Here is a 16,390-nt window from a genome sequence, read left to right on the forward strand (position 1 = left end):
CAAAAACATGCATGTTAGGTGTTACATGTCATTGGTATCTCTAAATGATTATATAATTATGTAAGTGAGGGTGGGAGTGTGGCTGGATGTTTGTCTTTATGTGTCTCTGTGATGGACAAGCAAACTGTCCAGGGTGTACATCACATCTTTCAAAGTGACTGCTGATGATAAGACACCAGCAACTCAGAAAGAATAAGCAGGTAAAGAAGACAGATGGATGGATGGATGGATGGATGGATGGATGGATGGATGGATGGATGGATGGATGGGTAGGTGGATGGATTGATGGATGATGGAAGGAAGGATGGATGGATGGATGGATGGATGGATGGATGGATGGATGGATTCGTGGATGGATGGATTGGTGGATGGATGGGTAGGTTGGTGGATGGATGGAAGGATGGAAGGAAGGATGGATGGATGGATGGATGGATGGATGGATGGATGGGTAGGTGGAAGGATGGATGGATGGATGGATGGATGGATGATGGATGGATGGATGGATGGATGGATTGGTGGATGGATGGATGGGTAGGTTGGTGGATGGATGGAAGGATGGAAGGAAGGATGGAAGGAAGGATGGAAGGAAGGATGGAAGGAAGGATAGATTGATGGATGGATGGATGGATGGATGGATGGATGGATGGATGGATGGATAGTGAATGTATTGTCTTAATTTGATTAAAGACACCAGAGTCTGTCAAAAATTTAAAAAAAGGGAAGTCAAGCTGATATTCTCGAGCAACTAAACAAATGTAGACATATTTGGATCATATATTCTTTATAATTTTCTGGTAATAACGAAAAAGCATATTAAGTTCTGACTTCATTGTATATTACATCATCAAGCTGGTGTTATCATGGTTAATTATTTCTGCATATGTTCTGTAGATAGTATAATTGTCCTTTTTTTTTTTTTACAAGGCCTTGAAATAAAAAGTTTAACACACTCACGTTGATTCAGTTTAAGAATGAACACCAAGAAATAATTTCAGCCCTCACATTCACATGGAAGTAATGGGAAGGCACTAATGCGCCAGATGTCACATATCACTCACCTAAATGCATTTGCACATGCACACTTACAAACTTTCTCTGTCTGCTGTAATTTCCTTAATAACACGCAGAGAAAAAGAGGCTGGAACGTAGAGACAAATGTTAAGTGCATCCATGCACACATAAAGCTCATCATCATTTTCACTGGTATGATCCCTGGGTGCATGCACAATCATGTTGTCAATTCTTGGCTGTGTGGATAATATGAGGGTATGAGACTGACCAAAGCAGTAATAGATAGAATCCTTATCGTCAGATGAGTTTTGGCAGGACAACGGGGCCATGATGGAACGAACTGGTCCCATCAAACACTTTTTCAAGTTATTGCATATTTTCTTTGCACTCCTGGATGTTCTCTGCAACATCAATAAGTCCATTTTCTTTCTGAAAGGCTCATAGGTATTTCTTTAATATTACATTTGTTTACTGCATAGTGCAGTTGTCCAACAAGTAAAGAATAAATCCTTTTGATTCATCAAATTGAAAATGATGTATTTTTTCCTTGTTAGAATAAACATCATTATTTTATGAATTTCACTAAATAAAATTGAAACCTTTGTTCATGACAGATATAACCAAGAGGGAATTGGAAAAGCTCATACAGGAGAAAATCTTTGACTAGTCAGTTTTATTCTTTTAGAACAGCTCATATTAGTAAAACACAACCAAATGTACTATTATGTGTCACATTTTGTTCTCTAAAGTTTTCTAACATAATGAGCCATTATGCTTAATTTAATTCTTCTTTTCTTCTCTTCTTTTTGCTTTTTTTCTCTCTTCTATTTTTGATTACTTCCTTTTTCCTAGATCCAGTAGATTATTGCTTATTAAGCATTTTGGTCATTTGTTTTTGTGAATGTTATTGCTTACCTTTGCACAACCAGCATTTCCAAGACTGCAGGTAAAAATAGTTTGTCTGGTTAAATCTGCAGGATGAACTAAAGTCAACGTAAAGTAAACCTTTTAAAAAGTTTAGTTCATGGGTTGTTCTGTATACATTGACTCGTCAAAAAAACACTTTCCCTACGTGAAATGTTAAAATCTATATGATTTTTAACAAATATATATTTATGTTGTTTTACCAGACATTTAATAATTTTATTTTTATTCATGTTTCAGATGACAGTGAGCTCGTGGACAACATGTATGACCCAGAAGCCGACCTCGCGGGTGTAGCAGCAGGCAGCAGAGGGGGTCCTGACAGCCCAGAAGACGACGCAGAGGATGGCATCATCAGCATGTCCCCTTTACCCTCACCGACTCCATCCCATCAAAACAACCACCACCACCACCACCTGCTGCACCCCCACCTCTACACATCTCATCACCTCCACAACAGCAGCAGCAGCAATGACCAGGACTTCACCACACCCAAGGAAGGCTCACCCTATGAGGCGCCCGTCTACATTCCTGATGACATTCCTATTCCCAATGAACTGGAACTGCGGGAGTCCTCCGTGCCCGGTGCTGGCCTCGGCATATGGGCTAAAACCCGTATTTGTACTGGCGAGAGGTTCGGTCTGCACAATGCCAAGCATCATGGGCCCACAGGCAAAGACAACTCCTTTGGATGGGAGGTAGGCGCCAGTCTGGATTATTTGTTTTTAATTTACATTGCAGTTCATATTGTGCATCAGTTTTTCATATTTTGTGGCACAAACGCAACAAGGCATGAAGTGAAGGACTGAAGAGAGCGGCTGAATACACAACCAGCTCTTCATTCACATTTTCAGCCGTCACTCTTGATGCTCAGGAGCATATATCTCATCATCCTATTCACATCCCCTTTTATGATTTGACCTCATCTCTGACCCTTGCACACCCACACACTTACACACACACATATAGACACACACAGTACGCTAATTCACATCCGCACAGCAATGTCAGATGGAAAAATCTGGCTGATTAGTGGAGGTATCAGCTTTTATGGGCGTTGGTCTGAAGCAAGCACACTCATTTGGTCACGCCATCTGATATGGAAATGGAAGAAGCGTGGCCCAGTGCGATGGCGGCATATTGAACTATTAATTTTCATTTCAACATGACATTAAAGAATATTGAAGTTGCTTCAGTAACCTCATTAGTAGGGGGGGAGCTCCTGGTCTCTGTCTCTTGTTCTCTTGTGCTTAATCAGAGATGAAATCTCCCGGCCTGCTTTTCATTTCACTGACTCCTGGACTTTTTAGTTTTAGGAGGCTGGTCATTTGCATAGTCATATATTGCATTTGTAAGTGGTAAGAAACAGAATCTAGGAGAGCTTCATCAATTCAACATAGTCCTTGACAGAATATAACACACTTGATTTTGACTCCAAAAGTTGATGTGCACAAGAAAGTTTAATATTCAAGACACTTCTTAGCATCGCTTGATGCAATATTGAGCATGCATCAGGATATTGCTTGATGCAGTTTTGTGGAACAGGTTATTTAGTTGTGGAGTTTAAATAAATTGCATAACAAAGTACTGTAAATTGTACCCTAACTCTAATATGGGCAAAAATGTGACAATAAAAGGAAATTTGATTTATGTTAATCTAAATGTCAAAGTTTCTTTCTAATGCTTCCTCTTCATTGGGTCTGTGAAATAATAAAACTAAAATGAAACCGTTTCTGCTGCTAGAATTTATTACATGATTTTAGTGATTTAGTTTTTAAAAAAAAAAAACTAAATCTCTTGTGTTCACGAACATGATTAAAAATATCTAAGAGGGTTTTTGTTATAGTTTCAGTTCTTTTTATATAGTTTTTATCCCAGCAGCTGTAGAAGTATGCAGGCAATTAAATCACACAGGCGCATGCTAAGTGGCAGCATGCCAGGTGGAACATTTTATTTTTTTAAGGCCTTTTGGGTGAATGGAACTTCTCTCCAAAGGCTACAACCTGTCCAAAGTTTTAATGTTTTCTCAGTTTTCTTTCTCCTGTCCATTTTTCTCTAAACATCCAACAATTTACATTTTTTTATTAGCTCAGGCTTAGATATTTAGTCTGCAGGAAAAAAATCACTTTTGGCATCAAAGATCCATCTACTGGGCAGCACGGTGGTGCAACTGGTAGAGCTGCTGCCTCTCAGCGAGAAGGTCCCTGGTTCAAACCCCAGTCCAGGGGCCTTTCTGGGTGGAGTTTGCATGTTCTCTCCGTGCATGCGTGGGTTTTCTCCGGGTACTCCGGTTTCCTCCCACAGACCAAAAACATGCATGTTAGGCTGATTGGTAACTCTAAATTGTCCCTAGGTTTGAGTGGGAGAGTGAATGGTTGTTTGTCTCGTTTGTCTCTATGTGGCCCTGTGATGGACTTGCGACCTGTCCAGGGTGTACCCCGCCCCTCGCACAGTGATTGCTGGACATGGGCACCAGCGACCCCCGTGACCCAAAATGGAATAAGCGGGTAAAGATAATGGATGGATGGATGGATGGATCCATCTACTCATATTATCCCAGTGAGGCATATGTATATATATATATATATATATATATATATATATATATATATATTCTGTCTGGGTTTGGGCTAGAAACCAGAGGCTCTTCTCTCCCAGACGCTTATCACCCATAGTCATAACAGTCCGAATGCTGATAGTCATCAAAAGACTCCCTAAGGAGTCTCCTAAAACCCCTTTTCTCTCCCCTTTCACCATCAGCTCCTCTACTCATCTACAGCATCTGCTCTTAAACTAATAGACAGATGAGGGAAAGACAGAAGTTAAGAAAAAAACAGTGAGAGTGCAACCATTTCAACCACATTAGAAGCTTTTAAAGCCTGTTACTATTTGTGAAAATTCTGTGTGTAATTCACCTCTTGCCAAAGTGGAGGGATGTGTTATGAGAGACAATAAATAAGGTAGTCTGGGGTCGCTAAGGTTTAAGTATCCCTGTATCTAAACAAGGACCTTGTCTTTGTCAACTTAGCTGATCTTGGAGCAAAATGATTAGAACTGAATGTTCAAATTAGCAATTTCATTGAAAAATTATTGAAACTGTGCTTCTTTGTAATCCGAAAAGCAGCACTCATTTCTCATGCACGTAGTCCTTTATTTCCAAAGAGACACAAAGTAAAGATGCACTTAGATAATTTTTCCAAATCACATTCAATTGTTGTAAAAAAAATCACTTTAAGAACGCTGTGTTTGTGCATTCTTTTTCACTTGTGATAACTTCTGTTGGTTTTCTTAGCGCCACTGTCTACCAAAGAGCTCAAAAAGCTCAACAATCACATGGTGGATGTTTTAAGGCTTTCTGGATATCTAAATGGAAGTGGAGATAGGTGAAGAAAAATGGTGAATAATAGAAAGAGAGTGTGAAAGAGTAGGAGTGACAGAGAAAGAAGAAGGAGAAAGGCAGAGAGGAAGTCGACTATTGTCTGTCCTGGGGCTTAGGGATCTGGCAGAGGTGTTAACTCAGGCTCATTTTAGCAAGACGGACAGCTCAATCTGAGAGCTGCTTTGCTGCAGGCCATGGCCATTCTCTTCTGTCTCAGACACCCTCTCTGGGCTTGCACTGAGTCATCCATTTAAAAACCATTATGCCCCCTTTAGCACAACATGATAGAACGCCAGGCCCCCAGTCTACCATGTGTATGTGCATCTTTGGGTGTGTGTGCAGGACTACTAACCCCTCAGGATTGGAGGCCAGAGCAAGCCAGGAGAGGCACGGCCCATAGAGAGTACCAAATATGGATCTTAGTGTCGAAGTGACTGCTGTTATTATCTGGCTGGTAGATTGGTTTGACTTGTCTATTGATAGAGGCATGTCACCAAACAGTTGCTGGAGGTATTTGTAGTTCACTGATTGACACTCAGTGGACTCACTGATCTGACCTCCCTTGACTATTCACGTGACAAAATTTGGTTTAGTGGAAGAGATCTTTGTATCTTTGATAGATGTGAAACAAAACAATACCTGAAATTTTCAACAGCAATGTCAATATTACCCAAACAAATAAAGATAACAAATGTGACTTTTATTTCATGGAATAAGCAAGAAAATTCAAGCCTCTATGTTGTCTGAGCATTCATTAAAGCAACAGTGTTGCCAAGCCTTTTATTAAATGATAACTGTATTTATGACTGCAGGGTGAACTTTGGGTGTATCTTTGCACTTCTGAATCATAGCTTTTTGAACTCTTCCTATTAGCATTGTCTTTTTAGCTCTATCTTGCATTTTTACCACCTTGCTTTTTTCTTTCGGCTGCTCCCTTCTTCAGAGGTTGCCACAGCAAACTAACTCGCACAAAGACTTTGTAATTGTTTTTACTCTGGATGCCCTTTGCCACCGAGACCAACAAGCTACCACAGACCTCTGTGTGGAGGAGGGAACTCTCATCTAGGGTGCCCAGGAAAGCAGATGGTGGGGGTTAAGGGCCTTGCTCAATGGCTCAAAGTGGGGCAAATGAGGGTGGAGGCAGGTGCGGGTGTTTCACCTTTCCCACCCACTTTTTGCTATTGTCAGTCTGAGGGGTTGAATCGGCGACCTTTTGGTTACAGGCCTACCTTCTTTAACCTCTGTGCCACCACTCCCCTTCTTATTACATGTTTTAATCTCACCAATTACTTTGATTAAGGCTGTTTACCAACTGTGGAAAGATGGAATCATTTCTTTAACAATGATCAACAGTTTATAGGATGCTAAACTAGAAGTTTCGTAGTTCTAGCATTTTCATTTCAAATACCTAATCAAATATCTTGTTAATATGTTGATGTAGAACATTTTTAACAAGGTCATCTTAAGTGTTTTCACACACAGCAACATATATTGTGGAGTCCATGTCAGCCCTGCAGTTATGTCTATGTGTTTGAGCAGTGGCCCTTGGGATGACTTTGTTACCAGGCAAACTTCTATCTCACTGTCCTCCTTTCTTTGTCTGTTTACTTTCAGTGAGGTGATTTTCCATATCAGTATCATTCATCCAACAATGTGTGGAAAGAGGCGAAAAGAATGCTAGCTCTTCTGTTTGGCCAGATATTGACTTAGTGATAGACTAAGTCATCTGGCGGGCACTCACATGTCGCCAAGGTCCTACGTGACAGATACCCTTCTAGACATGGCAAGATGTATCTCCCTCACGTCTCGTCAGCCACTAAATCTCTGCCTTGACAGCTCACCTTTCACACTGATGTTATTTCTTTTGTTCACGTCCTAATCTCTGACAAAATTTTTTCAAAGGTTTGATAGAAGAAGTCCTTGGCAAACCCTGACACATATCTCTTGACCCACCTTTTGAGTCCAAATGTGTTTGCTCACCTTTTGTGTTTTGTCTTAGAGGAGCAGATGGCCATTTTTTATGCTGCAAGATATCCCTTCAAGAAATTCAAAAAGCAGCTTAAAGTGTTCATGATTTGTTTCCCTTTCACAATACCGTCTTCTTTATCTTTATGTTCAACTCTTAAGATGACTTATACTAAACTGTTAGAGCAAACATTTCCTAGGATAGCCAGAAGATAGCAGTCACATGAAGTCCAGGTGTCGTGTAGGAGAAAGAAAGGGCGTGCAATAACAAAAGACAGAGCTTTTTCCTGCTTGATTTGACTAACGTATTTTAGTGCTCTCTCAGTCGCTGTAATACTTTAACTTTTTTTAATCAATGGCTGTTGAGTCATCTTTCTGAAAACGTTTGCTGTGAGGTTACGTTTTTTTAATACCTACAACAGTTTTAGTCTATTTTAACTTGTGCTAAGTAGGCATGTATAGCACAAGTGAAGCATTTTATGTAAATGGACTGTCTTTTAGTAATCAAATCATAACCAGGCTCTGATGCTTGGGTTTGGCTCAGAGTACTTGTTCTGAAAGTCATTTAGTAGAGACAAAATCTGATCTTTTTACTTTTACCTCTTCACATTGAGTTCTACTGTATATTTAAATGTCATTTCACACACATTTCAATCCCATGTAACAATTGTTCTGCTGGCACAGATATTACTGGGATAAAACAAGATTTGAACGTTCAGGTTTTTATATCTATTCCTAATTTGAAAATAATTTTATAACTAAAAGTTGATCATTTTAAGATTAAAATAAAAACAAATGTATGTTTTTTTTCTGTTTGTGTGAAATATTTCTAAACACATTTCTAAAATACATTTTTTTATTCTATTTTACTGCATTTTTTAGCAGACTATACTTATTACTACATACAAAGAACACGTGTTGTCCACTTTGCCTTTGGTTTTTTGTGACTAATGATGTTTTTTTAAATAGGAGGAATTTTCTTCAAGACTGTAAAATTTCTATGTGCGTTTAATTTCAAATGCAGGCTTTACACAGTCCTTTGCAGGAATATACAGTTACTTTGGGATATGCGCTTAGTTCCAGATGGTAATGAAAGGGACGTCAAACCTGCAGTTTCTAATAGCAGTATTGACCAACAAAATGTGGCTTTTTGTCATCATTATTTTAATTTGACAGAAACCTCAAGTTTACACACAGAAGAAAAACACCAGAGAGAGTTTAACACCACAAGTCCCTGATCTGGGTGCTGTAATATCTTCCATTCACGTTCATTTTATATAGGTTTTAAACATGCCATTAGCCAATTTAATCCAATTTTTTCCAGCTTTCGGAGCACTCCAGTGGAACAGATTCCATCTAATATTAAACATATGGCCACTGTTGCCCCTGGTAGCACAGCAGCAGTGCTATGCTTTTTTTTATTAACCTTAAAGGCAAGCCTCCTGTGTCCCAGTGCAAACCATTGTCAATTATCTCCAATGAGCATTGTAATTGATAACGAGCAAGCAGGGCAGCAAATTAAATGTCAGGTTTGATTAGAAGTCTGATGCCTTATCATTTGTTCATAACTCGTTACCAACATCTGTTAATTAGTTAATAAATTATCCCCGAGTGCAGATGAAAGGTGCAGCCTTTAGAGGAAGTGCATGGGGCAAAGGCATCCGTCTTTGAAGGGAGTAGAACTCAACAAATATTGTCCCTGGGATTTGGGCTGTTATTGCTTGGTCACTGGTTTCAGACCTCAGCCACTCTCGCCAAGTGTTCTCAATAGAACCTCTTGTTTGCCTGAGCAACACCCCCACAATCTCCTCACGCATCTCCACCACAATGCTATCCTTTATTACATGAGGTTTCCCTTTGCAGACATGCTTTAAGCATTAATTTAAAAACCCTCACATTGGCCCATCAGTCCTCTGTGGCGAATCCCAGGTAACTCGTGCCCAATCCTGCTCTCTTGGACTGTGTATTTAGGGAAACCCCATCATTCATCATTGCACTGATGAATAGTTCCATCAGTTTGTGCCTCAAGGCAGCAGCAGACAACGATAGTGCTCTTCGCCACAGTGGAAGATGATTTGTCAAACTGTGTTTATACTGGTTCTCAGAGTTATGCTCTTTAATATCCTTTTCATCAAATGTCTGTGTCTGGGAAGCTCAATATGCAAACGCTTACTACAATTTAATCTTTTTTCCAACATTTGGACTCACTTTGCCATTTTCTCTCCTTTGTACATCAATTCCTTGTGCTGCCTAACATTTCTTTGACTTAAACATGAGGTGGTGACCTATTAATCAGGTTCCTGTGGCTGTTGTGATTGCCTTTTCCATAATCAGATATACAACATAGTCCAAAAGCTTTAGCTGCAGAAATACTTATTTTCTTTAATTTGCTGTAGATCCTATATTACACTGCAGGCCTCAGTGTATACAGAGGAAAATGAGGTGCATGGCTGTGCCTTTTAATTACATTTTATTAGGTGTGAAGACTTTCACTTTGGCACAGTGAATGTCTTTGTCAGAGTCAAATGGGAATATAAAATGCCTTCCAACAGGCTAAAGAGGGAAAAGGAGAACTCTTAGCGATTAAGTACATTTTTTATTTAAAAATTAACCTCCAGGAATTTAAAATAATACAACATATGTTGTAATAAACAGATTTCAGATTCAGCATGAGCACATTCAAGCTTTTAACGACATCGTATACACTAACCAAAACACACAAGACGCAGGCAAGCAGGAAAGCCTTCTCCCATATTTTCCTTTCCTTAACCAGTCATTTAGAATAACAAGGTAGAGTGAGAAGCTAAGCACGATGACGACATTAGATCTAAAAACAGTGTTAAATTGTAGAAGTGTCAAACGCACCGGGACGTCTTTACTTTGGAAAGGCCCCGGAATTGCTCGAGTGATTTTCACTCATTTTCTTCACCACTGTCACTGCAAGCAGGACCTGGCATCTAATCTGTGAGAAAACAAGGAGGTTTTGACACAGTCAAGATTTTTAGAGGAGCTAAGGTCCATGTGTCCCTGTGTGTGCATGCCATATGTGTATATGCACACAGACACACATGTTCACCATTTTCTGGTAGTTGGAACTGACCATAATTCTTATTTAGATGACAAAATCTGCTAAAATAATGACAACATAAATAAATAAACATATAAAAAACAGAACTTACCAGAAGTTTAGTCCCAGTTTAAGTTTTCTAGAAGGCAGGTTTAAAACTGTCTTTATAAACAATTTAGGAACACATGTTGGAGGTCTGCAATATTGCGTGGACATCGGGGGAAGTTCCCCTGGATTGGCAGACTGGGAAGGTGGTCCCCCTATTCAAAAAGGGGGACCGTAGAGTGTGTTCCAACTACAGGGGGATCACGCTCTTAAGCCTCCCTGGAAAGGTCTATTCGGTGGTTCTGGAGAGGAGGGTCCATCAGATAGTCAAACCTCGGGTTCAGGAGGAGCAGTGCAGTTTTCATCCTGGTCATGGAACACTGGACTAGCTCTACACTCTCGGCAGGGTCCTGGAGGGTGCGTCGGAGTTTGCCCAACCGGTCTACATGTGCTTTGTGGACTTGGAGAAGGCATTTGACCGCGTCCCTCTGGGAACCCTGTGGGGGGTACTCTGGGAGTATGGGGTACCGGGCCCTTTGATATGGGCTGTTAGGTCCCTGTATGACCGGTGTCAGAGCCTGGTCCGCATTGCCGGCAGTAAGTCGAGCTTATTCCCGGTGAGTGTTGGACTCAGCCAAGGTTGCCCTTTGTCACCGATTCTGTTCATAACTTTTATGGACAGAATTTCTAGGTGCAGCCAAGGTTTTGAGGGGATCTGTTTTGGTGGCCTTAGGATTGCGTCTCTGCTTTTTGCAGATGATGTGGTCCTGTTGGCTTCATCAGATCGTGATCTACAGCTTTCGCTGGAGCGGATCACAGCCGAGTGTGACACGGCCGGGATGAAGATCAGTTCCTCCAAATCCAAGGCCATGGTCTTGAGCCAGAAAAGGGTAGAGTGCCCTCTCCGGGTCAGGGAGGAGGTCCTGCCCCAAGTGGAGGAGTTCAAGTATCTTGGGGTCTTGTTCACGAATGAGGGAAAAATGGAACGTGAGATCGATAGGCGGATAGGTGCATCATTTGCTGTGAAGCGGGCGCTGTACAGGTCTGTCGTGGTGAAGAGAGAGCTGAGTCAAAAGGCGAAGCTCTCAATTTACTGATCGATCTACGTTCCTACCCTCGTCTATGATCATGAGCTTTGGGTTGTGACCGAAAGAACGAGATCTTGGATACAAGCGGCCGAAATGAGTTTTCTTCGCAGGGTGTCTGGGCTCTCCCTTAGAGATAGGGTGAGAAGTTCGATCATCCGAGAGGGACTCAGAGTAGAGCTGCTGCTTCTCCACATCGAGAGGAGCCAGTTGAGGTGGCTCGGGCATCTGGTTAGGATGCCTCCTGGACGCCTCCCTGGTGAGGTGTTCCGGACATGTCCCACCGCGAGGAGACCCAGAGGAAGACCCAGGACACTCTGGAGGGACTATGTTTCTCGGCTGGCCTGGGAATGCCTCGGGATTCCCCAGAGGAGCTGGACCAATTGGCTGGGGAGAGGGAAGTCTGGGCCTCCCTACTTAAGCTGCTACTACCCCCACGACCCGACCCCGGATAAGCGGAAGAAAATGGATGGATGGATGGATGTTGGAGGTAAATGCAAAAGCAAAAGTGATTGCACAAATGCATACATAAGCAAAAAATAAATAAATACAAATAAACAACATAGGACTTGATTTTTTATTCTTTATACAGGTAAAAAAAAAAGTCAACAACAATAACAACAGTTTATAAGTTTAAAAGGGAGACTGAGGAAACCTGGTTAGGGCAAGTCTTCCTAATGGTCAAGGCAAGCCACTCGGTCATTCTGTCCTCAGTGGATGTCATACGATTCTGTTTTGTGCCACTCATTCCAGAGAGGAGGTGCATGTTGGTGAAGCTCCAATACTGTGGTACCCAGCAATCCACCAAGAGAAAAACAGTAACTGTAAAGTGCTGTGTTTCTATGACATCTTTGCTCAAGGGCCATGTGATATGGGGGCCGAGATGGTGTAGAGGCAGGGCATCTGGCTTGGGACCCAAAAGTCCCAGGTTCGATCCCCAGTCACTGCACATCACGTGGTGTCTTTGGGCAGCACACCTCATCCCCAAAAGCCTCCCAGGCGCTTTCAATAGCTGCCCACTGCACCACCTGGTGGTGGATGGGTTAAATGCAGAGACTAATTTCGCCATTGTATGGAAACATACAGTGCTGACATTGTGATGACATTATTATTATTATTATTATTATACAGACATGAAGCAAAATAATGATTCCCCCCCCCCCCACTGTATGAGGGACTGATTCATTCAATCTTTATTTATACAGGTTAGTCTCACTGAGTCATGAGGACTCATTTTCAAGAGAGACTGTTTTATAGGGAGGTTTTTTTAGAAAAACCACAGATAAGGTTCACACAGCAACAAACAGCCATGAAATGCATATAAAATATAAAGTAAATAAAAGTAGTGATATAAAACAAAATAAAATCTAGCTACTTTATGAAACGAGATAGAATGCTAAAAACAGGAACATGTCTGCATTGATTTTTGCATTGAACTTAACAATTGCTTCAAATCTTAGAGAGATCAAAGTCAAGAGCTTCAGATCTTTTTGCAAGGTGTTCCAGGAAACAGGAGAGGAGTAGGAGATGAACTTTTTGCCGAATTCAGTCCGCACTGAGGGAATGCTGCAGGTAATGAAGGTCTGAGAGCGCACGTTGTAGCTGCACTGACAACGGGACATGTGGGAGGAGATGTATGAAGGCAACAGACCAAGGAGTGATTTAAAAATGAAAATGTACCAGTGGGAGAGTATGTGTGAAGTTAATGATGTCCAGTTAACCAGTGAATACAGGGTGCAGTGGTGGGTACGGTAGTTAAAACCAGTTATGATCTTAGCACACCATGATAGACATCATCCATCGTCTACAAGGTGCTTGCAGGAGCATCACATGTAAATACCGTCACCACAGTTGATGGCCAGTAGGAAAGTAGCAGTTACAAGGTGTTTCCTGGCATTCAGAGATAAACAAGATCTATTTCTGAAAAAGAAACCCAGTTTTAATTTTAGGAATTTTTTTTTATCAAGTTTTGGATATGTGGCTTAAAAGAGAGATGTGCATCGACCAAGATTCCCATAAAGTACTGTATTTGTAAGAATCCACAACTCAATAGGAATGCCATTGTGTGATTGTATAGATATTGTATATCGCTTGTATACCATTGATTGTATAAATAAAAAGAGAAGTGGGTCTGATTTTAACATACATCTATTTAGTTTTAAAACAATAAAGATGGTGTGTCACTACAAGAAAATCTTTCTTTTTATACAACTTCTGTAATACTAGTATTTACTTACTAAAACTAATAAAGAATAAATTAAAACTTCAGAAGTCTACATGATGCTTTTTTTGCAGTAACTTTATAAAGACTGAGTTTTTCTGTTAACAATGTCTGGTTCCTTCTGCTCGCCCAGCACTAACAATGCTGGTAAGTGCTTTTAAATATTTTGCACTAAAGTCACAAAAAGTGGAATTTCTCATGTAGAAAGTACTTGCAAGCATGCTGAATGAGATCACATAAGTCAACACTCAAAGTATTTGCACAGATTTTGCATGCACTTTGTGAATTTGTTCTATAATGGTTTATTGGGGATATGAACATATTTTTTATTTTGTTCTCTTTTACAATTTTCTTTTTTTTTATATATATATATATATAAATTATGCTACCATGTAAGGACTAAAATTAAAAAGTTAAAGTTCAGGTGAGTGAGGGAATATTCCTTAAAAAAATAAAACCCTGAAATGGGAAAACTAAGAAAAAAAGAGAGAATCCAAAAACATCTAAAAGCTCTTCACTAAAACTATTATCATTAATATGTTTTTAGGGGATTTTTTTTTCTTGACATCATACATAAATTCATCCAGAATCTTTGCCTTCAATTGTTCTAAAATACAGTCACACACTTTCACCTTTTAACTGACTTTTATCAAAGGTCAGTGTGCTGCCAACTGCTCTTCTGAAAGCTTTATGTGCTTCAATTACAAAATACACACCATGAACGTAATTATACCAAGATCACACAAAAAATTTATTTTGTGAGTCATTGATTTTTTAACTCTCTCTCAACATTATGTGGCCTCTTCCACATATATATTTTTACTCTCCATCCTTTCTTTTTGCTCTATCCTCCTCTTTTCCTGGCCTCCGGGGTCCCAGTGCTTCTAATTTGGCCTTATCAGTGAAGTAATTTAGCTGCCACAGCTTGGGTTTCTGTTGCGCGGCGAGTGGTCCCATTGTCCAGCCTTGCTGTTGCTGAGATAAACCCTCAGATTGAACAAAGTCCGCACTGACCTTTACAAACTCCCAAATCTCAGTGTGTACACCCCTCCTACCAAGATTCTCTCTACCTCAAGCTCTTTTCTTTGGCTGGCGGGGCTTGGGGCCCATCAATGTAAGGAAGTAGGAGAGTGCGAGTGTGTGCATGTGAATGTGAAAGACAGAGTGTGTGGGGTCAGGATGGATTGAGTGAGCATAAGATAGAGAAGAGAGAGGGATTAAGATGGCTGATGGAGCCTGTCTATATTTCCAATGGCACTTTGCTCTAAGAGGGAGGCAGAGAGGGAAAAAGTACACGGCAAACAAAGCATTCAAGTGCACATTTTTTTGTCTCCTTCAGACTCAAAGTGGATGCTTGTGGGAGCCACATTCTCTCTTCATCCTACCTTGTAATGTTATGATGAAATGTAATGTATTGATCCAAAAGTTTCCTTTAACCTGCTGGTGATGTCCCTGAAATACATCACCAGGACAGTCTTGGTAACGGAAACACTACGTCTTTGTCATTTTTCATGTCCTCCATTTCTGGACAGGAGGCCCAAGAGGAGGGATTTTTGCTTTGACCCACAGTAAAATGACTGGAGCAGAACGGTTGAAGCCAAGTGTTTGGGGGTTGAGTCAGTTCCATGGCAGAGAGGTTTGGGACACAATGCAGCAAAAGTACTCCACATTTTGAACCACTGTCATCTTTGAGAAGCCACTCGACTTGCTCTTCACATCGCAAATCCTCTGCTCTCTATTCCAGCCGTCTGTCAGTCAGGCAAGGACCTTCCATCAAAAGGTCTTGGACTGTGACAAAGTGCAGATGGGCAGGAGAGGGGAGAAAGGAAGTGCTGTATGTGCAGTTACTGGGATGGTAGCACACTGAAAGTGTTCTGTGGGAAGCAATAGGCAGTAAATGCAGGTGTGGGGTTTAGTGTTAGTGTCAAAAGATTGGAGATAATCTGTACTTTTCTCTCACTTGAGCCATTGGTCAAAGGTGCCCCATCTTACTCTCTGTCCCTTCATCAGTGTCACTTCCTTCCCACCTACCCCCACCCACTGCCACCTGCTTGCGAGGCACCACCAGTGTTCCCAGGGAGATGAGCGGTACGGAGAAGAAGGCCCACAAGGGATTAACTTTTCACATGGCTGGGAGTCCTCGTCTCAAAAGACCTGACAACCCCAGACGGCTTGATTAAAAAAGCAAAGAAGAGAGGAAAAAAGGGGGGAGGAAGGGTATAGTAGGAGGAGAAGAGGGGGAATTCTTCACATGATGGCCCTGAGAGAGGGATTTTGGATATTGGGTGTCTTTTTTTTTTTTCCCCAAAGCCCTCATGTCTTGGTTGAGAATGAGCAAATTGTTCTTTCTGTTCTCTCACCAGTCTCTATGTAGCCCAGCTCGAAGATATGGGTGGGCACTTGTACAGACTAGATGTCTCCTAAAAATCCACTAATACTGTGTAATGTATTGCTATTATTATTATTATTATATTATTATTACTATTATTATTATTAATATTGCTGTAACTATTATTATTCATGTCCATCTAGTGTTTTGCCATCTTTTGTTTCCTATTGATCAATACATAATGCAAAAAGCTAAATTTAATCCTGCACTCTAGTTAACTACAATGTGCAGTTTATATATATATATATATATATATTTACATATCTATATATATATATATATATATATATATATATATATATAT

General features: G+C 40.6%; 1 protein-coding gene across 1 annotated transcript in view; it reads left to right on the forward strand.

The window, feature by feature from the left end:
• The first annotated feature begins 2,180 nt into the window (after positions 1-2,180).
• Positions 2,181-16,390, forward strand: part of prdm16 (PR domain containing 16) — a 117,949-nt gene continuing 103,739 nt past the window's right edge. The window contains exon 1 of the mRNA XM_037684933.1: positions 2,181-2,633. Coding sequence (XP_037540861.1) covers positions 2,199-2,633 — 435 coding nt within the window. The 5' untranslated portion in view covers positions 2,181-2,198. The remainder of the gene's footprint in view (positions 2,634-16,390) is intronic.

This window comes from Nematolebias whitei, chromosome 11 (assembly GCF_014905685.2).
Source record: "Nematolebias whitei isolate Nwh7 chromosome 11, NemWhi1, whole genome shotgun sequence".
NCBI lineage: Eukaryota > Metazoa > Chordata > Actinopteri > Cyprinodontiformes > Rivulidae > Nematolebias > Nematolebias whitei.